Source organism: Macaca fascicularis, chromosome 5 (genome assembly GCF_037993035.2).
Source record: "Macaca fascicularis isolate 582-1 chromosome 5, T2T-MFA8v1.1".
NCBI lineage: Eukaryota > Metazoa > Chordata > Mammalia > Primates > Cercopithecidae > Macaca > Macaca fascicularis.
This window is the reverse complement of record NC_088379.1, coordinates 147,534,330-147,559,399: the sequence shown is the minus strand read 5'-3', so window position 1 is coordinate 147,559,399 and position 25,070 is coordinate 147,534,330. Positions and strand designations below refer to the sequence as shown.

Here is a 25,070-nt window from a genome sequence, read left to right as displayed (position 1 = left end):
GTATGTTATTACCATAGGTAAATGCTCTATTTAACAGCTAAAAATGCAGTTACTTTCATGAGCTTTGTGACTAATTTCTTCTGAAGTGTGTGCTTGGATAACAAGTACCAAATCTTAAGTTTGTTGTCAGTGAAAATAAACGAATATCAAGAGGTTATCTCATAATTCTTGTTTTGTGTATTTAACTTCATTCTCTCTAAAACTGAATTTATTTTCACTTAGCGAATTAGTTTTGCATGGGTAGTATGCTTAAAATGGGACCACATTAATGAGCCTTTGTAGACATCTTACATCAGTCTTTTCCTACCATCCTCAAATTATACAAGTACACATATACCAATACACAGAGTTAGACATTTATTTCATTAATTATTCACCTATAGTGTGCTGAGGTGTTATTTTGCTAGGATTCATCATACTGCCTCCTTTTCGCATTTGAAGATGACTGATCAGGATTGTGGATTGAGTCTTTGGTCAAGAAATATAGTGAAGTTAACAAATTATATAGTCCTCACGTCCAAGTCACACATGCCTTGCAGTCTGCTACAGATATTATCTCACTGTTAGCATTTGTCACAGGTCTTTGGAAGAACGTGGTGCCATGAAGTGTGTGTGTGTTCTTATCAGAAAAGACTTCTAAATTTAATGGTAAAAAAAAATTAGGAAGCATGATCGTTGTTCAAGCTTTATTATTAATTCAAAACATAATTTTTAAATTGATGGATTTGGTCTAATTGATGGTGCAATAGCCTTCTATCCCCAGAAATATTCTTGATTGCATCCTTAGAAGCCAATATGTATTTACCCATAATTTTATTCTACTATTTTCTAAAAATTCAAGAAACTTTTTGAATTTAATTTCTGCCAGATTTTTTCAAACTAGAGCTGAATTATAAATGAAACCACTTTACCAAGAACCACAAAGAGTGAGGTTGTTGCTTTGTGAAGTTTGAGACCTTATTAATATTCCAAACCAAACTTGACTACTGCTACCTCATTACATGGCATTGGACAGATATTTAAATAGTTTTAAACATTTTAATTCAGCTGGTAACTTGATTTAAAACAACATTGATTTTGTAAAAAATTTATTCTTGGTCATATATATCATGCTAAATATCAAAATGAATTTGTAAGTATTTGAGGCTGTCTCTATGACAGAGTATTAAATTCTTGGAGAGTCTTTCTTTCCTCATGCTAATTTTCATCAATTTTTCCATTGCTTTCATTTCCCCTTGAGCTTTAGCTTTTTAGAAGGATGATTCATTCTTTTCAGCATATACCATGATCATTAAACAATTACACCTTTATCAAGCAGAGCAGCAAAAGACTCCATGGATAGTAATGAGGTTGGAAACTCTCCTGTACAACCTGTTGGCTCATCTTGGAAGAAGAATGTGATGCCAAATTATTTTTTATGTGGTCAGTAATAATGTTCTAACAAGGGTGGATGGAGAGATGAGCATAAAGGGCAATTCTAATGGAAAGAACGATAGTAATATTCACCTTGCCAAAACATGGTAATGTCTTGACAAGATGCTACATGCTCTTGCTGCTAAATTAGGTTTTATACTAATTTAGCAGCCTCTACAGCTATCTGCTATCTTTCAGAATGAACTAGAAGAGAAATAATATGCCTGTCATGTTTTAGAAATCTTTCATATGACTATGTAATAATTGCCTTGAGAATACCTATTAAACCTAGACTTTATGATGCATTAATTGTGTGGAATGGTCCTGAAAGTATGAGTGGAGTAGGCAGGAAGAAAGTTTATTTGAATGTAGTTGCAGTCTCTACCTACCTTTAATTTTTAGCTTTGTACTGAACTCCAATATGACTGAAATTTTAACTTTTGATGTTTCCTAGGTACAGAATTTCAGAGTGGGATATCAGATCTTTAGTGTGAAGATACATCTACATTAAACCAGAAATCACTGGAAGTGACATTTGGACAAGAACATTTGGAAATTTTTAAAACTGTGAAGGTTGATCATGGAAATTAAAGAGGAAGGGGCATCAGAAGAAGGGCAGCACTTTCTTCCTGCAGCCCAGGCCAGTGATCCCGGGGACTGTCAGTTCACAAGTAAGTATGTGTGTATCCCTCCCTGTTTTTGCATCTAAAGATGCAAATTGGGTTGACGAAACATACACGTATATATATGTATTCATAGATTCATAGGAACTTCGGTTCTAACAAATGGCATGAAATTACCTAAATATTTTTTCCTTTGCACTGTTTACCTTGGTGGTGTGAGTGTATGATATGCCTCTCATCTTTTATCTTGGGTAAGATAGATGATGATCCATGAAACGGTTAAATATCAAATAACAAGACCAAAGCTCTTGAATATATATTAAGAGCCTAATACTTTTTAAGTATACCTTCTAGACACTAATACTTTCTAAGAATAACTTCTATTGGTATTTATATAATCTTATATGGGAATATTTTTTATACTGTAGAAATTCTCTCTTTAAACCCAAAAGGAAGTTAAGTTGAAAGCATTAAGAAAAAAATGGTTACACTGGAAATTTAGACTGTCACTGCCACACCAAAGAGCACTAAGCCACAAATATAGAGCCAGTGGAGATTTGGTCAAGTTTGCATGTGAACATTAAAATTCATTTTTTATTACTCAAGTAATTAAAATCATTGGAAGAATTGTATGTTTGCTTTTATATTTAAAATTCTAGGGTTTGGTTTTTATTGTTCAGCATGAATTATGCCTTTTTCTTTTCAGAAGATTCCTATAGTCCAATTATTTAACACTGGCCAATATATGCCTAACCTTCTCTTTTAATTTACATTATAAAGCTAATCTTTAGAAAATTGTGTTGGTTGGAGGCATTTTTGAGAAATTTGGTTGTCAATGTTTAAAGCAGAGTTAATTGTTAATGACCTTTTAAAAAAACCCAGACATTTCAAGTTCACAAAAGCCTACCTAATGATTGTCACTTTAACCTCTCTTGAAAAATCTAAAAATTGTTAACCAAAGCAATTGCTAAATGTCAGCAGAAGAAAAAAATATACAGTTACTGTGCAAAAATAAATAAGTAAATAAATAAATAACTCTGTGAATAAAAAGCAGTTACTTTTTATACAAAAGGGTAATTCTTAAAATGTATTAGTGACCAAATGCCAGTAAATTTAAATAGTATCTGACGAATGCACCAGCAAAAATAAGCAAGGAAAGGATTTGTATAATATTCTTTCATTTATTGCCAAATAGTTTACTTTTCCATACATGTTAGTTTTACTTATTTGGCCACCCTTGAGTTGTAACAAATGGCATCCCATTCATACATCAGTCATCCACTCTTGTTTAGGAAGCTTCTACACTGTGTGTGGTCTTCAGGCATCTACCCATATCACTTCCCATAATCTGATCACTCTACCTTCTAGCCATTAGATGGTTCCATTTCCATACCTTTGTCCCCAGACTCACTTTCCCTCCTAGTTCATCCTAAATTATTTAGCCATCTTGTTATATTTTTTAAACATTGCTGACCGAAAGAATGGAAACATTTTATAAAATGTTGGTTTGAGCTATTACTAAATTAGTAGAACAACCAGCACTGTAATGTCCATCATAACCTAGCTGAAGATATCTTTTTTGTTATTGATTTACTATTTACAGCAGGTCAGTGTGGCTTGGAAAAAATCCATTTAAGAGAGTATTTTGGTAAGGGGGTTCTTTATGAAGGATCCACTTCTGTCTACATTGCATCCAAAAGAAACACAGTTGTAAAATATGTTTTCTGTTTGCCATGGCTTACAAAAACAACATTTCTTGGTTTCTTTATAACAATAGAGATAAAATGACCAATCAAATCTTAAGTCACATCTAGTTCTGCAACAAATATTATGCCCTGCCCTGAGAACTGATTATTTATAGGCCTGATAAACCAAGTTTATTCATTCTGCCAAATATTGTATTTATTCATTCTGGTCACGATGAAGCATAGTCATATATATTGACATATTCTTGATAATTTGATTTTTTTTAAAGCTGAATTTGCATCTATTATTTATAGGTATCCAGAAGACTCCAAATGAACCACAGTTGGAATTCATCCTTGGTGAGAAATTCCATCTTATTTGTATCAATAAATATAAGAATTTGTGTAGTATTTTGCAAAGTATAGGTACATTGCTTACATCAATACATATTTTACAAATTTTTATGAACATTGTTCTGTTTTTAAAATTGTTCTATAAGGTGGCTGTTATTTTCTCCAAATTTATAGGAATTAACTTGCTTCCCAAGGATACAGGGTTCAGTGGTGATAGTTTTGCCTCTCAACCAGATCTACTGATCACACATTCCATGCCCAGCACTCATTCTAACATAGTGACTGCATTTTGTTGCTAACCAACATTCCTGCAACTCTGTTTGTCTAATTTTCTATACCTGGGCTGGAGACTGGCCACCTATAGTTTGTCTTTGTGTTCTTTATGGCATTTCCAGGATTCTTGCCCATTTCTGTCTTATTCAAGAACATTCCCTGACTCTTCCATATTGATTTTTGTGAACATGCCAGTGACGTGTGAGAATTTAACTTTCAATCAAGCTTTGACTTGTTTAAGCAACTCTAAATATCTGTCACATGTAAAAATTTGTAACTTTGTCCAAGGATGAATTAAAAGTATGCATTCTGAGACCAGTCCACTACTTAACTAATGAGTGGAAACTACTTTATATTTGAATTAAGTGTGACTGCAAAAATAACATTAGGAAATTAGCTACAAAGAGGTACTTAAGGTAAAAATGTGGTTCATATGAACTATATAGACTGGTCTTTTTTTTTTCCTTTCATGATTCTGAATTATTTTGGAAAGACAGTAGTATTTTTACATTTTATTTTAAACTAAGTTTTATAGACTAACACATGCACATATTCAATTTCATATACAGAGACCATATATAGTATTATAGTATAAACATTTTTACATATTAACATATATTTTCTAAAGTTTGGGGAGCAAATTGAAATACTGAAACCCAGTATACGTACTCTATACTGGTATTTAGTGGTTGGAATTTCTAAGTATTTTAGGAACATGCATTTTTATTATGTTTTATATTTATATTTTTTGCTAAAATATTTTATTTTAAAATACAACTTACTGAGACCATAGTTGATATGTAATTCATTTTTTGAACATTCTTTGTTACAAATATAGCTAAAAATGTGCTATAAATTAAATATTAAAGACTTAAATTTTTCCAGGCATTGAGAAACAGGCAGAAATGTGAAAAACTCAAGAAAATTTTATAGTATCAAAAATGAAGCTATTCTTTTTTTCTCTCTCTCTTTCTCTAGAGAGTTTTCAGATTGTATCAGATATAAAAAGAACATGTTTTTGGAAATGGAGCTGAAGAGCAAAAGAAAGGCTAGGCACTCTTCACTCTTACTACTTGAGCTTACATCTATCCATCTTTCATTTTTAAGAGAAGAAACTCACTTTTTACATTTTTGACAGTACTTCTGAAAAGTGAAGTTTCATTAGAGTGGTTTGATGTATTTCCAAGCACAAATAAAGCTTTGTTGTTTGCCTGCTGGAAAAAGAGGGAATCTGAAGAAGCAGAGCAATTAGGGTGGCAATTGTCAGGCAAATGTGGTGGCCAGCCTTCAAGAAATGGCATACCTGAGCCAAATACCTGTCTTCTAGTGCAATTAAGAGAATCTATCTTGTTCGAAGACCTAACTATGCTGTTTGTTTAGAAAGCCAAGTAAATTTCAGTAACAACACTATCATCACTGGTATTTCCGTTTTTGAATCAGAGAATTAACAGATTAGCAGCTGCAATAATTTATTCATAATAATGTTCTTCCAGTATAAAAAACTTCAATTTCCTTTTTTTATATTTATTTTAAAAATATACTAAGAAACAACACCAAATAATTCTGTCTTATCAAATGGCAAGAAATGCTTGATGAATGTTTTTTCAAGTCATCATGGAACTGTGTTGTTGATCCTAGAAGACACAGTTCCCAAACTGTTAGGTTCCTTAGCACTTAAGATCTTCAACTACACATTTCTTGAAGACTTTTTAAAAACTACTCTCTCAAGGATATTACAGATAAACACTTGTATGTTTTACTGTATATTTTTGTCATTTTTTTTGAGATTTTTTAATCCCACAAATCCTTCGATGTCACCTATTGTATGAGTCATTTCTATTCATTTCCTAACAACTAATGAAAGAATAATAGCTTCTTAGATATTTGTATCATGTTTAAGGGGGTGCATATTTATTTAATCAGAAGTAAAACAAGAACAAATTCTAGGAAAAAGAAATTCAGTAAGGTAGAGGGCTTTTTCATCTAATTATTATTATTATTATTATTTTTGAGACGGAGTCTGGCTCTGTCGCCCAGGCTGGAGTGCAGTGGCCGGATCTCAGCTCACTGCAAGCTCCGCCTCCCGGGTTTATGCCATTCTCCCTCCTCAGCCTCCAGAGTAGCAGGGACTACAGGCGCCCGCCACCTCGCCCGGCTGGTTTTTTTTGTATTTTTTTGGTAGAGACGGGGTTTCACCATGTTAGCCAGGATGGTCTGGATCTCCTGACCTCGTGATCCGCCTGCCTCGGCCGCCCAAAGTGCTGGGATTACAGACTTGAGCCACCGCGCCCGGCCTCATCTAATTTTTTTAACGAAATCTTTGGTATTTGATTCTGTACTCTTAACCAAAGTATTCAAATTATTTAGGAATTTCAATGGCCTTGCTTTTTAAATTAGGAAAGCAGCCACACCGACCAATTTGTTAGATACCATCTTGCTTTGTATAAGTTATTTTCCATCAAGGATTTATGTCCGCTTTGTTTGTGTGCTGCTATATAATAATTATATCTTGCTGAAGTTCCTCTGCTTATTGAGTTCCTCTGCTGAAGTTCCTTACTTATCCAAATAAGTAAGGTAGGAGGTACTTAGTCAATTGAGCAAGCTAATTGGCTAAAAGCGTCTTGAGCACAAGATAAGCATGTACTGAAAAACTGAGTATCTCTTGTCCATTGTTAAATGTATTTCTAAAGGTTGACTGCATTTAAATTAAATAATTCACCCCTACAACTGCAACTCTGTTTTCTCATATTTTGTTTCTTCGAGTGTATCAAGACTTTTTGTTGTTGTTGTTGTTTCACAAAGAAAGAAATAGTTAAAAACCTAAGAGAACACTGAGTTTGTTTATGGTTTAATGAAATTGTTTTGATTTCAATAAAGTTGGCATTTAAGAAGAGGGATCATTTCTTAAAAACTAAGGACATTTCTTTATGGAAACAGTTGTGGAAAATGTATAAAGAAGACTGATCTTGACAAGTATATAAAATACACTTCTATGAACTACTTTAAGGTTTTTCTCCTGTTGATTATTCACCTCCACTTATTATGTCTAGAGTCAATAGAATGCTTATGAGAATGTCTTCATATTTTATACGTACATAATATATACTATAAATCCAAAACAATAGATACTAATACCTATTAAATACATAGGAAAGAATGGCATGCATATGTTTGCATATGTGTTCCATGTGTTCTTTCCTTGACACTCTGAAGTAATGTTCTTGAAATTAATTTATTCTTTGATGGCTAATACTCAATGCAAGCCAAATGACCAGATACGGGATACAATAAAAGATACATTTTGTACATGTCAACAAGCTTTGGGGTTGATTATGATAGGAATGGGGGCTTGAAAGCTAGAGTGAAAGCCTTAATAAGCACAGGTCATTTGCTCATCTAAATTATATTAGGAGAGGCGTTGAAAACCTATATATAAAATCATTTCAGATAGTGTTAAGTTCTATGTAGACAGAAAGATAGGCCACTGGATAGAACATATCCGGGGGAGAGGCACTTGACTTGGGTGAAAGAGAGACTACTTTAGATATAGAATTCAAAGAAGACGTCTATGTGCTTATGCAGGGTATGGATACTAATTTGGATATTGTTCATATTGATCCTAAGAATTGGGTGACTTTCCAAGTAGGAGGGGACGAGCTATACTAGACATTTAAATAACACATAATAGGGTTCTTATAATGGGAATATTGGGATCGAAGGGTAGTAAATTAGGTTAGTGATTTGACCAGGAATGAAACCAAGTTACACGTTGTTCTGGTTTTGAGGTAAAAAACAAAAACAAAAAACAAACCAAAAAAAAAAAACAGGGAGAATGGCAAGATAGTGGAGGACCGTTTGCTGGACTACTGAAATCCCAAGATCAGAGTAGGACCATTGCAGGATAGACTACATGCTGAGCCAGTGAGATCTCACTCTCATGCTTGTTGCATTGTCCCCTCACTTTCACCTTTAACTAAGCTGCAGCTATCTGAATAATGGGATCAGGCCTGGTGATTGGATGCTGCTGAACATCTAGTGAGTAAAGGATGGAGAGATATGGGATTTGAAGCCAACAGATTGTTAGATCTTTTGCCTTTTGTGGAGCTGTTTTCTTTTAAGAATCCATATATTATGTGTAGAATAATTTTCTTCGAAAAATTTTTTCTCTTAAATTTAAAATGTGATGACAGGCCGGGCGCGGTGGCTTAAGCCTGTAATCCCAGCGCTTTGGGAGGCCGAGACGGGCAAATCACGAGGTCAGGAGATTGAGACCATCCTGGCTAACCTGGTGAAACCCTGTCTCTACTAAAAAATACAAAAAACTAGCCGGGCGAGGTGGCAGGCACCTGTAGTCCCAGCTACTCGGGAGGCTGAGGCAGGAGAATGGCGTAAACCCGGGAGCGGAGCTTGCAGTGAGCTGAGATCTGGCCACTGCACTCCAGCCTGGGTGACAGAGCCAGACTCCGTCTCAAAAAAATAAAAATAAAAAAAATAATAAAATATGCTGACTCCTTCACCATAGGTTTTACTGGCACATAAAATTGGAGTAACCTGTGATTCAAATTATTTAACAAAGCCTTTATTTCTAGGTTTTCTCTAAAATGGGTAAATCTACATTAGCTGCTATAATTTTATATTAATATAGCAAAAATTATCACAAAAATAAATAATAGGCAATGTAGAAACACATCATAATTATATCTAGAATGTAGCCATCCATCGTACATTTTTAGACATATTTAACCCTCTTTTTTTCTATTTCACCATCTCATTCCCTGACTTTTCTTCTATGTCAAATTCAGGAGGGATGAAAGAAAGTAAAGGCCACTGTATTTCATCCCCAACTCAGAGTTGATCAGCAGAAGTTATTGTTTAATTTTTAAAGTGAAACATATGTTCATAAGATAGGATATTAATCAGTCATTAAAAATCATTTATCAGAAGGATATTTCATCACACAAAAGAATATGAAAGTTTTAAAAGCAGGATAACAAACTATATGCACAATATGGCCTTTATTTAACTATCTGTGTCTCTGTGTGCAAGAGAACAAGATTGGAAGGTGTGTGTATCTTCAATCATGGTTCTCATCAGTTGGTAGAATTTTTATTTCCTTTGTTATGCTCTTCTATATCTTGTAAAGTCTTTGCAAACTACACATGTAAATTTCATAATCAAGTGTTGTTGTTTTTAATAAATAAGCTGAATGCACTGAGCAAGAAAAGTGGCATATCTTAAGAAGTAAAATTCTGCTTTTTGCCTTTAATTAACTCTAAATAGAATTAGAGAAATTTAACTACTACTCTTAAAATCATTAAAAATCATTTAACAGCTAAACTATTTCCTAGGATACCTAAGAACATTAGGTATTGCATAAAAATTTTATGAGAAAGAGTAGTCACTGAGGCTAACTAAGGAAGACTGACTAAGGCCAATTTTTGAAGAAAGGAAATAGGATTAGAATAATTAGAGGAAAGGGGAAATTACATTCTAGAGTAGGAGAGCTGTATGAGCAGATGGTTGGTGTTTGGAACAAGATGAAAGCTCCAAATTCAGAACATAAAAAAAAGACACACAATAAATAATTATTTATTATACAAGCTACATATAGAAAGGTCCGCCATTCTTGTATTTCTAGAAGGAAAATGAAAATAGTATTCTCCTCAAATAAGATTCTTGATTCATCTACATCCTGATCCTTTGGGAAGAGTGGTATATATTAAAATTTTTTTAATATATAAAAAATACATAAAGGTTTTTTTAATAGGAAATTAACTTCATATTCACTCTGTAAGCCACCACTTGTAGAAGGTGTATTTTTTCTATGGAAGTGGATGATTGAAAGAAGTGTCATGTGGATATGCAATTCAGTATACATCTGTACCAGGTAAATGATGTGTACCATCCTAGAGTTTGATGATTAAAATTCAGTTTTTTCACAACAATATGTCCCAGTACAATGACAAGAAGTCCTCAGGTAGGTTAATTCAAATATTATAGTGGCTATAAATAAGGAGTGCTTATCCCCTTTGGTGGTTAAGGCTTTGTCCAGGAGAGGGCGGATTCTAAATACTTTGTCTGTTAGGTCATGTATTAAATAATGTGAACTGACTTTGGATTTTGTATATGCAGGTACTGTATTTTAATAGCCCATTTAGGGAAAAAAAAGATAAAATCATGTGATCAGTTTTCTGTGCTCGGTATTTAAAAATGTATAAAAATGTGCCCCACTGACAATCTGGACAAGAAAATGTCTCATATCTTTACAGACACAGCATTTGCAAATTGCAAGGGCCTTCATTAACCTGCATGTCAGGTCCATTTATACTTTATAAATTGCTATAAATCAGGCATTGTTTTATATGTTTTTCTAAAAGGAAAAATCATAGGAGGCCCAACTTATGAATTATCTTCTATATTCACAATCCTACTCTCTTGCTGGTCTCTGTTCTATAAATGATTATAGGGCTCTGACTTTTTTAAAACTCCAGTGGGAGAATGGAGGGTTCTAGTATATCTTCTTCAGTATTTTTACCTTCTACATGGTATGCTAGCTGAAGGGAATACCAAGCACAGAGGAATATTTTCACATTTATTCTATTGATAAAACTCTTACTTCACCACATGGGATGCGATAAGAGAAGCAACTGCTAAGAATTAAACAAGGCCTGTGCTTGCCTTATTTTATATTTTGTTGCCTCATCATAAATTTATTGCCATCTATTTTCTTGATTTTTTTTTTGTTTTTTTGTTTTATGTTTGTTTGTTTGTTTTTAGACTGGGTTTCACCCTGTCACGCAGACTAGTACACAGTGGTATAATCATAGCTCACTGCAGCCTCCAACTCCTGGGCTGAAACAATCCTTCCGCCAGCAGCCTCCCGAGTAGCTAGGACCACAGGTGCTCATAATCATGCCTGGCTAGTTTTTTTATTTTTATTTTTTGTAGAGAGGGGGTTCTCACTATGTTGCCCAGGTTGGTCTTGAACTCCTGGGCTCCAGTGAATCTACCACCTCAGCCTTCCAAAGTTCTGGGAGCACAGGCATGAACCACCACAGCTGGCCTTCTTGCTTCTTGTAGTATAACACATCCCTTATAAAACATTGCATTTCCCTGAACTACCATTTTCTGGGCGCCTTCTAATGACAAGTCATTGTTCAGAGCCCTAGGAGGACACAGCAACAATTACCATTTTTTCAGCATCTATTATGGGCTTAACTTTACAAATAGCATGTCATGTATTTCTCACCACAATTCTACAGGATAATAATATTAAAAGTAACTAACATTTATTGAGTGCTTACTTGTTTGCCATATGCTGTTCTAAATAATTTACATATATTAATTACTTCTTATTTCATTATGAGTAATTGCTCTCTTATCAACCCTGATTTCTATGTAAGAAAACTTAAATATAAACAGGTAAAGTGGTGAGCCTAAGCTTTGAACCCAGGAGTCTGAGTTCATACCATAATATCTCCTCCCATATTGTCGTTACTGGACAGATTAAGAATCTTAGATTCTCAAAGGTCTATTTTCCGAAGATCTTACAGAAGTTGAATGATGGGGTCAGTATCTAAGCTGAGTTTTGTCTGATTCAGAGGCTCCTGCTTTTAACCATCAGTCAATATCCCCCTCCTCATTGATTCGTACTTCCTAGGAGTTTTCAGGAGGTGATGAGGATAAACAACTTTGATAATGTCAGGCAGATTGTGATAAGGGCAAAATAAAGGCATAAGCCAAGAACTATAGAAGTGCTGAGCAAGTATAATTCGTTATAACAATGGCATCGAAAACAGATCTCAACGGAGGAGGTATTTGGACCAAGTCTTAAAGAATGAGCAGGATTTCAGTTGGTTTAGGAGGAACACAAGAGATAATTCAGAAAAAAAGAAATAGAAAAAATACATGAAATCCTAGAGCTCGTTTTCCAAGGTGATGCATTTAATGCTCATTTACATTTCCCTCTTTATTGCTTATAATTCCACTCTAAAATAGATTAAAGCTCTAGAAATTCTCTTGCAATATTCTATAATTGTTGCATGTATATCAGAGACTCATTTTAAAATTCTAAATGAACACAAGTCTTTAAACATTTTTATTGCCACCAAATTATATGTAGGTATCATGATGTGTTGAGTCTTACTGCCTCTGGGGCTGTGCTAGATGAAACTCAGAGGAGGCTCAGGCCATGCTGAGCTGGACAGAGAGGACTTTTTAGGCAGGCTGTGCCTCTAATTGCCTACTTATGTAGGCAATAATTTTCCCATTGAGCCTTTCTTTGAGCTATGTCAATTTTGAGAGCATCGGATAACTAGCAGTACTTTCAAGGAGATATTTTTCAGAACAAGCATTCACCAACAACTCAACAACAACAAAAAAGACAATAAATAGAAATGGATTTGCATTCCAGGCTGAAACTGAGCCTAAGTAGGGAGGCAGTATAGCTTCCAACTAAGAACTAGGAGTGTGATGCCAACTTGCTAGTGTTTGAATCCTGTCTTTGCTACTCTATAGCTATAAGGCCTTAGAAAAATTGCCTAATGTTTCTGAATCTCTATTTCCTATCTGGAAAACGGGAAGGATATTACTATTTACCTTATAAAGTTCTTGTGATGATTAAATGAATTAGTGTAAGTGGTTGGTTAACATATGATTAATATTTCCTTGAATAAATCACTTCATCACACTCTAAACTTCCTTGAGCAGGGAGTCTAGCCACTGCCCTTTTGTGCATAGTAATTGCCATCACTTGCTGAACACCTTCTAAGCACAAGGCATTAAACACTTTTGATATTTTCTCCTTTGTTCGTATTACAGACTCCACAGTTGCTTCCCATTACCTATGTTTCACAGACAAGTTCATTCACTTGTGTGAAGGCATATGTCTAGAATGTAGAGCAATCTGGATTTTAATTCCAAAGACCATGTTCTTTGTGGTTTATGATTAAAAGCACAGGAATGGGAAAGAGAACAGCAATAAAAGGTTATCTAAGGCCTATATGAGGTTTTTGTACTTCTGATACAGTTATTTAATTGAAAGAAGAGAAAACGAACCAATTGGAGCTTCTTTACACATCTGTCGGGTGGGTAGTGGTTTTCTGGTGACCAAGATTTAGCGTGTTCTGCAGTTGGATTATAGCCTGTTCTTAGTGACGTTGGTCTAAATTCTCGTTTGGTGCACCCTGCAGATATGAGATATGATACATCAATTAATAAATGAGAAGTATGTAAGACCTCAAACTTCTCTCCCACTTCTCCTGCCAGGACTATATCATTTAACTGAACTGTGTTGACATAAAATAGATCTATTCTTCTTGTCATGTTTATTTCTAAGTAATACATTGTAGGAACTTTTTAATTACAGCATGTCTTTAATCAGGTTTAACTTCACAGGCTTAAATTGATTATTCAACATGGATTGAGCAAATTATTTATTAGTTATTTTTCCCTAAATGTTTCCTTTATACTTTTTTTTAAATTTGTCTTTCATCCATGACCAACATATCCCATACAGTTTATTTCTATTTCTGTGTGGTTTACCTAATTACTTTCTCCCTCCATTGTCTAATTACTGAGAGCATTGGTCACTGAAACAGGTCTCTCTATGCAGCATCTGTTGCTACTTAGGGGTGACTGAGGAATCAGGACTACCTCAGGGCTTTGTTTATCAGATGCTTTTGCTTTCTGTAAAATCAAAAGCCACCAGGGTTGGGAGAGAGAGAGGTCGCCTGATGCTGCTGTCTGTATGGTTGAAGTTTGTCAGTCAGTTTTTTTGTTGAGCAGATGGCATCCAAATGTATCCTAAGTCACTTGGGGACCATGCCATGGGGACATGAAGAGACTTAATGGAGTGCAATGCAAGATTAAAGATAAGTTCTCTTACATTTCTATTGTACAAAACAGTCTTTCCCAAAATGCTTCTTATTTGAGCTTTTGTAGTTGGCAAAGGCAATGTTATTCCTATTTTGTAGTGGAAGAAACTGAATCTTTGAGTGGTTAAGTGACTTGCCTGCAGTGACATTTCTGGTAGAAAAAAGTCCAAAGCTTAAGTTCTCTGTCCCTTACACCTCCATCACGTCTACCAGTGACAAAGAGATTATTCTCAGCTGTTATCCACAGTGATAAGGTGGCAGAAGTGAGGTTGAGCATGTGGGTATTCCAGGTCAAAATTTGTTCAAATTTAGAATGTTAGTTTTATCCCAATGCAAATTGCTTTTCCCTCTAAGTAATTCCAAGGTCCACAGCTTTAGGTAATATTTGTAAGCCTTTGTTTTCAAAATTTGTAACTCCTGCTCTCACTTTTCCACCGAGCTTTCTACTCCCATATTCAACTGGCTACCAGATAACACCACTCGCTTGTTTAGGAGGTATTTTAAAAATTTTAAGATAGCTAAAACCTGAGTTTTTAAATCTCTACTTTTTTTTAATTCCCCCATGATATCTATCTCCATAAAGCACACCACCATCCACTTAGTTACTCAAATCCCCAAACCATAATGCCTTCTTGATTCTTCTTTTTCTATAACCTCACATTAAATCCATCATCAAGTCCTGCAAGTTCTAGGTTGCAAATATATTCTGAATTTCACCACCTCTTTCCATCTCTACCACTGTCCTTCGATTACAAGCCATTGTGAGCTCTCACCCAGGCCAGCAGGCAAGTCCTCGTGAGTCTGTTTCTATTCTTATCCCTGCTCAGTCTCTTCCTGATGGAACAACCATTCTTCTAAAAATATAAACGTAACTTCTTTACTCCCCTACTTAAGATCTTCCAATGGCTTCAATTTTACTTAGAATAAAATCAAAATGGGTCTTAGGGAGCAGGCCATTCTCACCTTACCTTGTGTTAATTTTCTAGCTCACTCTCCATCAACCCATGGGGCTTCTTTCTGCTTCTCAAATAGGTCAGATGTTTGGGTCTTTGCACTTATTGTTCCCCCTCAGCTGGTTCCTTGGTATGTTTTAGGTCACAGCTCAAATGCCACCTCATCAGAGAACATTTGCCTGATCCACTAGTCCCTAACACTCTCAAGTTTATTACACTGTTTAGAATTCTCATTGTTTTTTAAAAAAATTTCTTGTCATACTAGACTGTAAGTCCCATAAAACAGGGAATTTGTTTTCATGTTTAGTGCTGTGAAACCGTTACCTGGAATCATATTGGGCACATTTGAACATTCAATAAATATCTATGGGCTGATATGCATGAATTCCATTGCTTTATCCTCACACATTTATTCATAAAATAAATCAATATATTTATATGTTCCCTTGAAATGTTTCATAATTACTGCCAACACAATTATTTGTAAAAAGTAATCCATTTTAAAATTTCCAATGAATATAGTTATTTAACTTTTAAATTTTCATTGTTTTCAAATGAATATATTAAATTTTAGAGAAATAGAGTCTTTTGGCCTGGGGTTCTTTTAGGGAAAATTGACAAGAAGAATCAGCTTATAGGCTGAGGTGAACAAGTTGAGATCTATAATTAGACTGCGTATCTGATGACTGCATACCTGTGTAGAATTGGGGAGCCAAAATTCTTGCAGTGTAACCTGAAGATTCCTGTGTTATGACAGCATCAGAGAAGCAACCAGTCTTCCTGCAGAAATGTTCTTAAGAACAGACATATACAAATAACAACAAGAGCAGACAACTGAAATAATAGAAATAGACTGACAGAAGGAGATTTGAGCTTAAATTTTAGCTTACAACATGTGCCCTTGAGGGAAGTCAGGGCCAGGCTGGTATTTGGACTGCCAGCCTCAGCGAGCCTTTGGATCCTGACTCTGCCTCAAAAGTCCTGAAAAATTCATCATTCCTGGGTCATTTTGCAGACTGAATCAGACAGCATCCCTAAAGTGCTAAGAATAGTGCTAGATGTATAAGTGATTCCCTAATGATATTATTCTAATTATTATCTTGGGTTAATCCCTTTCTGTCCCTGAAACTCTGATTCCTTATCTGTAAATTGCAGATAATAATTCCAATTTTGCAAGTTGTTTGAGCTAATATAGATGAAATTGAGAAGTATATTACTAATACATTGTTAAGAATTTAATAAATTTTTTCACACATTTTATTTAATTAGATCCACACAAGCACTAAGTGAGAATAAACATAATTATCATCCCCATTTCCAGATGAAGATACTTAAGACTCCATAACCAACCCCAAATCACACAGTCAGGACTGAATCTATGGCCCTCAACTTTTGGCAATTTGGAGCGTAGAGCAAGTAAGAACTGCCAAGAAGACCTTACAGAGAAGGTACATCATATTCTCATCTTGCCTAGGCTACAGTGCATCCTGGAAGAGGTTCTTTTTAATTAATTTGAGTAGTGTAAACTACTCCTCTGTTCTGAAACTTTCTGTATGCTTAGGGCTCTGAGGCCTTTTACTTTGAGCTAGCAGCCACTCTGCTGAGCTTTCGTTTGAACTGCTCTTCCTGGAGATCCCAAATATTCCGAGAAGTATGCTCTTTTTCCCTTCAAACACTGATCCTCTTAGAACCACTCTTTCCCATGAAGTTGTCTGATCTAGGTTGCTTTCACAAACTGTTGAATTGGTGGATTTTGCTCCAAATAATTAGACCTTCTGCTTTCCAGCCAGCCCAGATTTGCTTTCTCACTTATAGACTCCTCCTTCTCTTAGTTCTTATATCCTGGATCACTAGTCATTTCTAGCTTTAGCTTATCTGTATGAACCTTGTTTTATTTCCTGTGAGTCAACTATCTTATGACAGAAGAATCGACACCCTCAAAGCCCAGTTAGTCAAATGAATATTGAGATTTTCTTTTGCCTACACAAAATCACACATGATTGATGACTGAAACGAAACTGGAGTTATCTTCTTTAAGCGCTTCAAAACTGGTTCTTTCCCAAAGGATGATCTAGATGGAGATAATAAAATGAGAAGCTCATTATGCCCCTAGAACCATCTATTTTTCTCATTCTTCCCTATTCCTCTTACCTCCTAATCTCTTTTTATATGTCTTCAATTTAATAATTTATTTCTACTGGTAAAATATTTAGCATTCGAGCAATAGCAGTTTTCTAAAAACGGTTAGCTTGACACATAGCCACTAAGCCCAAAACAAATTTTCAGGAAAAAAAAATTACTTAAATAATTTTTAACCTTAATTTAGACACCAGTTCCTAAAATTCAAGCCCTTAACTGCCATCCGCACAATGCAATTCTCTTGAAATATTTTGGTTTGAGAAAGCATGCTCAGGATTTGGTAAAACCCAGACCGTGAGTCAGTGTGTTGTATGTGAAGTCATCTGGATTGAACAGCTGCCTTCCAGTCTGCTTGCTACCTCCTGCCCAAATAGATTACCTCAGGAGACTTTCAACTCCTTAAGACAACATTCCAGGTCCCTATTTTCTTTATTCTCCCTCAAACTCCTAAATACTTGCGTGACATCATTTTGTGCACTTACTCGGAGTCCAGCCACCTTGAGTCTACTCCCCTTAGCCATCCACCTTTGGTAACTGAAGCCCTGACTTTCCTGCCACCCTTTCTGTAACCTTTCTCCAGCAGCCACGTTGGCCTCATCTTTTGGTTCAGAGGTAGATCAGGGAAGCGGCCCCTCCCCAATAACCTATGTGCACTGCTGAATCCACTCATGGGCCATATGCTTGTACTGGACAGAAATCCTATGGCTCCCACATCAGTGGTAGATGTTCAAAAAAATGTTGCCACCTCGGACCCTGAAGAAGGGGTGGTAAAGGCTTAATTAAGGTGGTTCCTTGCATTTCTTTTTCCACTTACTTCTTCAGCCCAATCCTAACACTACAGGTTTCCATGAACCGACTCACAATATTGCTTTTAGTATTCAGGCGGACCTGCTTTCCTTCTTGGAATAACATTTTCATCCTTTCTTAAGCAGCACATATGTTCCCGCTGAAAAGAGCAGCAGAAAGCTGCAAACACTTGTTGTTTCCAAAGTGGAACTTGGATTTGGAGCATGAACAAAAAGAGCCAAGTCTGAATGCAACGATAGGCGGTGCTAGGCCAGCTTAGAATTTATGGCACGAAGTGTGGGATATCAAAACCAGAAAAGATGAGGGCACAGATTTGTTTTTATTTCAATTGCTTGAAGATGGAGTCTCAGCCACCTAGGTAATATTCATGAAAGCAAAACAAAATAGGATTTTCTGAGGACTGACCTGAGAAACTAAAGGAACAGGACATAAGCTTGAGAATGGGAGTCTTCTGGTACTGACAACAGTGATTTGAACCAAATTTGTTCTTTTCATGTGCAAATAAGCTGTCTGCTGTACAACTGGCATCTTCATTTCTCCCAGCACAGACAATCCAAGAGCATTTCCCGTGAGCACCATTGTTCCAGGCAGAGGTTGTGCTGTTTTTCTTTCCCTCTTGATTCTTCAGTGATACTTAAATTGAGAATTGGTACTGGGTGTGAAGTTTATTTTAGTATCAATAATACTCCCAGCTAGAGAAGTGAATTTTATCTTCTCAGCCATTTTTTTTTCTTTAAAAGGCCAGCACATTTCTATTTAACACACACACAGACCCACATAAAATATGGTGACATGTTTTAATATTGTTCTGTTATAGGATAGTACAAAAATAACAAATTTTATTTCAGGGTTTATTTCTCAACAGTCTGAATCTAATATTTTACTTCAAGGAAATCAGTTTAATTTACAAGTGAATCAGTTGTAAAGAAATTTAGGAGCATTGGTGCTCCAATCTCAATGTGGCAAGAATTCTAAAGCAATATTTCTACAACAAAATCTCTTAAATTCCCTCTTGCAAATTATCACCTATATTCCTCAATAACTCTGTCATCTGTTTTCTCCCCATGGTATTAGATTCATCTTTTCCTCAAGTTTTATTTGGATTCTATCATCAGAGTGTTGATAGTCTTAAAATTCTTGTTGCAAAGCTAAATCACCATTGAAAATGCAGACAACCAGACTAAGCAGAATGACATTATTGAAAACAAATTAACTCAGATTACTGAATAGTAAGCTATTGGTTAAATAAAAAGATAGTATTTATCCTTGAGCCAGACAGTGTAACCACAAATATTGACTGGCTGGTTAGTTAAATATTTGAATATGGAACTAATGGAACTGTAAGGCAGCAGAAGGCGTGGTGTTCCATACATGAGCTAACACAAGGAAAGAGCCTAAGGCCAATGTTTCCTGGCACATATTAAGCATTTAGCAAATTATGCTTCCTGCCACTCTTCACCTTGTTTGCATGTTTTATGTATTATCTTTAATAATAACCCTAAAATATGGAAAATATTAGCATTTTATGATTGCAAGGTAGGAATACTATTATCTAGCATTATTTCAATATGCCTAAGAGATTATTACCTTAGAATGGCTTTATTTATTTGTCTGTATGTTTATTCACTCATTTAGTTTATGTGTATATATGTGCTGATTCCTTAGGTTGATTTCTTTTCTTTCAAAACAATTCAAAAACATTGAATTGCTTTTATCCGCTGACCTTTTAGAAATCTAACATGAATACTGTTGTTTTCCCTTATATGGATATCGTCTTTCTTGGAGAGAAAGACCCTGACTTTGAATTTGGGACATTAATTTTTAGAACCTAGTGCCTTAAAAGACAAAAGAAAACAAACTAAAAAAACCCACACATTTTCTAATTTTTTAAAATGCCAACTTTTATACATTTGTTCTTATTTTTCCAACAAATGTCTATTATGTTGGCAGCGATGCTGGTCCCTTAGGAAGTGTGTGCTAATTAAAATCTCCCACACAAAAGTTAAGGAGAACATAACACATTTTTATTTTGTTTCTATAAAGACTTTACCACCACCAGTGAAGGGACGGGAGAAGCTGTGGTTTGTTAAGAGCAGTGTGTGCTTGACTCCTAGAGTCCCAAGTCTTATAAAATATATGAGTGGTGACTTTGATAAGCTCATCTTTCAGAGTGATGACAGAAACATATGTTGGAGAGGAAATATGAGACAACAGAGAAGAGAACAAAAAGGAATAATGTCAAATGAGGAAAATTATAAAAAACAGGCTTGCCCAATTGAAAATAAGCTAAAATGAGAGGAAGGACAAGATGAGAGCTACTCTCAATGAATTAAAGACTCAAAGATTTTACAGAGAATACAGAATACAGTTGGGAAGATATATATTAATGGCCATAAATCAACTCAGCATGATATAGAACCATATTCTTCTAAGAAATAACCATAAACAGATAGTCAGTAGTGAGGAGAGTATTTCCAACTACTTGTGCAATTCTCATTGTGTGAATATTAGTCTGGGCAGGAACACTGTACATTCTGCCATTTTACTATATATGATTGAATTATCATGGATTGTAGTGCACTGAGCCTAGGCAGCATCCTCTTCTGAATGTACTCAGGGGATCTGAACTGGAGAGGTTGACCTCCTACGCTTCAGAAAATTGCTGTCTTAAAATTCTTGAGGGAAAAGAATAAAGAACAAGAAAAAGCAAAGGAGATTAAAAATAGGAAAGCATATTATACTAGTAAAGTAATTAGAGAGAGGGGCTATTAGGCTTTTTAAGTGCTCTATATATCTTTTAATGTATGATGTAAACTGATTTAATCTAGATGTAATCACTGGTATGGAATGGTAACTGTGAAACCATATAATGGAGTCCAATAATTTATTGGACTGGAAACGTAACCTAAATTGGCTTATCAGTTAATTAGTGGAATTTAATTTTGTGGAGTACAAAGAGGAAGGATATATATGTGACAGTTTTGAGAAACCTGAACAAACATTAAGAATTTGAGAAGTGAATACAAAACTGCCCCCTAGGCTGTAAAAGTCTTTTGTGCATCCTTAGGGAAATGATGGTAAGTTAAGAATGGTGCTATTGAGGGAAGCAAGAAGCCAAATGGTTATTTCCCTAAAGCTCTGGGTTGTTTTGTTTTGTTTTGTTTTTGAGACAGAGTCTCACTCTGTCACCCAGGCTACAGGGCAGTGGTGCAATCTCAGCTCACTGCAATCTCTGCCTCTCTGGTTCAAGTCATCCTTGTGCCTCAGCCTCCCGAGTAGCTGGGATTACAAATGCGCATCACCATGCCAAGCTAATTTTTATATTTTTTGTAGAGATGGTTTTACGCCATGTTTGCCAGGCTGGTCTCAAATTTCTGACTTCAAGTGATCCGCCTGCCTGGGCCTCCCAAAGTGCTGGGATTACAGGCATTAGCCATTGTGCCTGGCCCCTGTTTGTATTAAGGCCACTTTTCTGTTTGAGGATGCCAATGTCCTCTGTACTCTGGCCCTTTTTGCTCTTAACAGGCATGGATTTATCTCTCCCATTGCTTTATGCAGTGTCTGTAGAGGGTATAAGAGGTAAGCTTTCATCAGACTCGAAGGTATGCTTCTATCAGACTATATTGGGCTCTAGCTGTAACATTTAGTTTTAAATGCAAGAAAAAGAAGCTTTACTAGCATCCACAGTCTTCCTTTTTGATGAAGGAAATGTACAGAGCAGAGAAGCAACTCTTTCCCTGACCCTTTGGGACATCTCAGTAGTTAAGCAAATGCTCCCCTGTGGGCCATCATCCACTGAGTAATGGAGCACTAACCTCCTAGTTAAACCCCTGCTTAAAGGGTGAGTTGACCATTTACATGTAGCACATATGCTGGGAGACAGAAAGTCAACTTTGCTTTCTCCATTGTTAGTTTCTCATTTGGAAGTGCCTCATTAGAGGTGAAAATTACAAGTGCAGGTGTACACATCTGATTTCACAGAAAGAAGCATATTAATGATGTCTCTGATTTTCACAATTAACACATGATCTAGTAAAGAGTTTTAAAAAATGTATACTTAGCTATCTGAAAACAAGAAGGTGAAAAAAATCACAGGTATATATTTAACAAATGCTTTTACTGAAAAAAGAATAACTTTATATAAAATTTGGACCAATCTGGAATATCTTAAGCATATGATTAGTTTAAAAATATAGGATAGATAAAATCTATTTTTGTGTTAATGCACAGTATATTTATATTAATGTCAGTAATAATTTAGAGGGACTCATATTAGCATTCTGTATGCATTACTTTATTGTCTTTATAGCAAGTTAATGAAGTGTGTTCTTTTACTTCCGTTTTACAGATGCTAGAATAGAGATTCAAAGAGATTGAGTAATTCATCCAAAGTTATATATATCTCTCTTAAATAAGGTTTTATCTTAAGTTTAAAAGAAATTTCTTTCTCCTGCATACGCTATGGTATGTGGTTTCTCCTCTAAGTCTAAATTTCCTTTGGTTAATTTTGAGTACAGAATTGTAGAGATGTGGAAATTCTTGTCATACCCCCCTCACTGATTCCCACCCACCTGTGGCCACTGCTTTGATCTGGAAGAAAGAGGATAAATTTTGTTAGATTCCATTAACAATGAATGGCAAGAAGAGAGATGAAGTGAGAGTGAGGCAAGAGAAAGACCTCACTTCACAGAAGACAGTTTTCTTAGAGGGAAAGAGATGGTCACTTCTGTTGACCACCAATTCACAGTGCCTCAGTCGTTCACACCACCACACTCATGAAAGCCTGGGGCACCCACCTGCTTGTTGACACCCCCATTGTCTAATGTATGCTTTACAACTACTTGAATTCGAGCAGTGTTGCTGAACTCAAAAGCACCTGAATGAACAGTTGTGTTCTACTTCAAATTGATTATTGCTGAGACTGAGCTCTCTGATGTGAGTCAAGAGGTATTTTTAGGCTTCCAGCCAAAATCGGTTGGAATGATAGAAAGGATCACAGACTCAATAACCTTTACCTGATTTTGAAATGATGGCTACAGGAAACAGAAACTGGTATTTTATATAAAGCAGTATTTTGTTGTAGACAGAATCTTTGATTTCACAAAACTCCTGAAGATCCCTGCCTTTTACCTCTGGACTCTCCAATGAGAACTACTGGAGCAGAAGATAATCTGTGCCCTCTTCCTAAGAGGCTAAGTAGTAGCTGTAAGCATCAAGACCAGAATTTGGCAATTTCTATTCCTCAGAAAAACTTCTGGCCAAATCTAGCAACCAGATGTATTTTGTGTGGCTGTTCCATTGTTCACCTGCACAGTGACTGTGGATTTCAAGCTTTGGAGAAATCCTAAAATCAAGGACACAGGGCCTTCATTTTTTCAGGCAATGACTTTCTATAGAGGTTCCATCTTATGACATAGCATAAGCTTTCCAGTTTGTTCAGTGCCTAGCCCTCCCTGGACATATTGAGTCTTTATTTATTTATTATTTTTTGAGAGAGAGTCTCACTCACCGGAGATATTAAGTCTCTTTATTTATTTATTTATTATTTTTTGAGACGGCATCTCGCTCTGTCGCCCAGGCTAGAGCGCAATGACGCAATCTCAGCTCACTGCAACCTCCGCCTCCTGGGTTCAAGCGATTCTCCCACCTCAGCCCTCCAAGTAGCTGGAATTACAGGCGCCTACCACCAGGCCCAGCTAATTTGTGTATTTTTAGTAGAGACGGGGGGTTTTGCCATTTTGGCCAGGTTGGTCTCGAACTCCTGACCTCAAGTGATCTGCCCACCTTGGCCTCCCAAAGTGCTGGGATTATAGGCGTGAGTCACTGAATGTGGCCCCCTCCATTTATTTTTATCATTATGCTTCAACTGAGGATTTTCTTCTCATAGAGTGAAAACTGCCTGGCTCCTGTATAAATATGAGCTGGGGATGCCTGTAGGCATCTCACTCACAGCCACTCATAGTAGAATGTGAACTCCATGTTACTAGTTACTATAGCAAAATTAATCAGGAAATAAAAAGTCACTTATTGCTCTTTATTTTTTTTCTGATGACAAGTCACAAATTATACTTTAAAAATGCACTCCTTCTGTATTATTATTTTTCCCCCATTCCAGTAAAAAATACACTGGATACAAGCACACTAGAATCCCCACCTATCAACCTCCTGCATATTTAAACTCTTCTGAGTTCTAAGAACACTGTCAAACAACTCAGTACTAAACAAAGCCATTAAGAAGGCAGAAATAAAAGTAAAAATCTACTGATGAATGAATGATTGCAGCAGCATTTGTTTGTTACTGACCATTAGATTGAAGTGGGTAGAATTCTTAAATAAAACCAAACAGAAGCAAAATCCCAAAGCATTGCTTTCTTTTAGTCTTCTGAGCTGAGGAAGGCCACAGATTCAGGCCACTTCTAGAGTAGAATTTTATTTGGTTAATGAGTAGTGGTAAGTATAGCTGGAAGACAGATATAACTTTTTATTTATTTATTTATGAGACAGAGTCTCATTCTGTCACCCAGGCTGGAGGGCAGTGGTGTGATCTCAGCTCACTACAACCTCCGCCCCTGGGGTTCAAGCAATTCTCGTGCCTCAGCCTCCCAAGTAGCTGGGACTACAGGAATGTGCCACCACACCCAGCTAATTTTTGTATTTTTAGCAGACATGGGGTTTCACCATGTTGGCCAGGCTGGTCTCAAACTCCTGACGTCAGGTGACCCTGGCCTCGGCCTCTCAAATTGCTGGGATTCCAGGCATAATCCTCCTCACCTAGCCACTATTTTTTTTTTTCCCCTGAAAACAGATTTTTTCAGGATTCTCTATTGGCTACTAAAAAATTCTCATGCAGATTAGATTTTATAGTGATCGTGTGAGTAATATCTTCACAAAACAGTCCAATCACTCATAATTTATCAGCTGTCTGGTGGGACTGATTCAGTATGTATA

At 36.0% G+C, this 25,070-nt stretch overlaps 1 protein-coding gene across 5 annotated transcripts in view; it reads left to right on the top strand.

Annotated features, from left to right (window-relative positions):
* The window catches only part of INPP4B (inositol polyphosphate-4-phosphatase type II B), an 822,790-nt gene that overhangs the window by 427,501 nt on the left and 370,219 nt on the right, over positions 1 to 25,070 (top strand). For all 5 annotated transcript variants that reach the window (XM_005555983.5, XM_045391863.3, XM_005555981.4 and 2 more), the window contains 2 exons: positions 1,868 to 2,084; positions 4,037 to 4,081. In XM_005555983.5, the coding sequence (XP_005556040.1) occupies positions 1,994 to 2,084; positions 4,037 to 4,081 (136 nt within the window). In that variant the 5' untranslated portion in view covers positions 1,868 to 1,993. The remainder of the gene's footprint in view (positions 1 to 1,867; positions 2,085 to 4,036; positions 4,082 to 25,070) is intronic.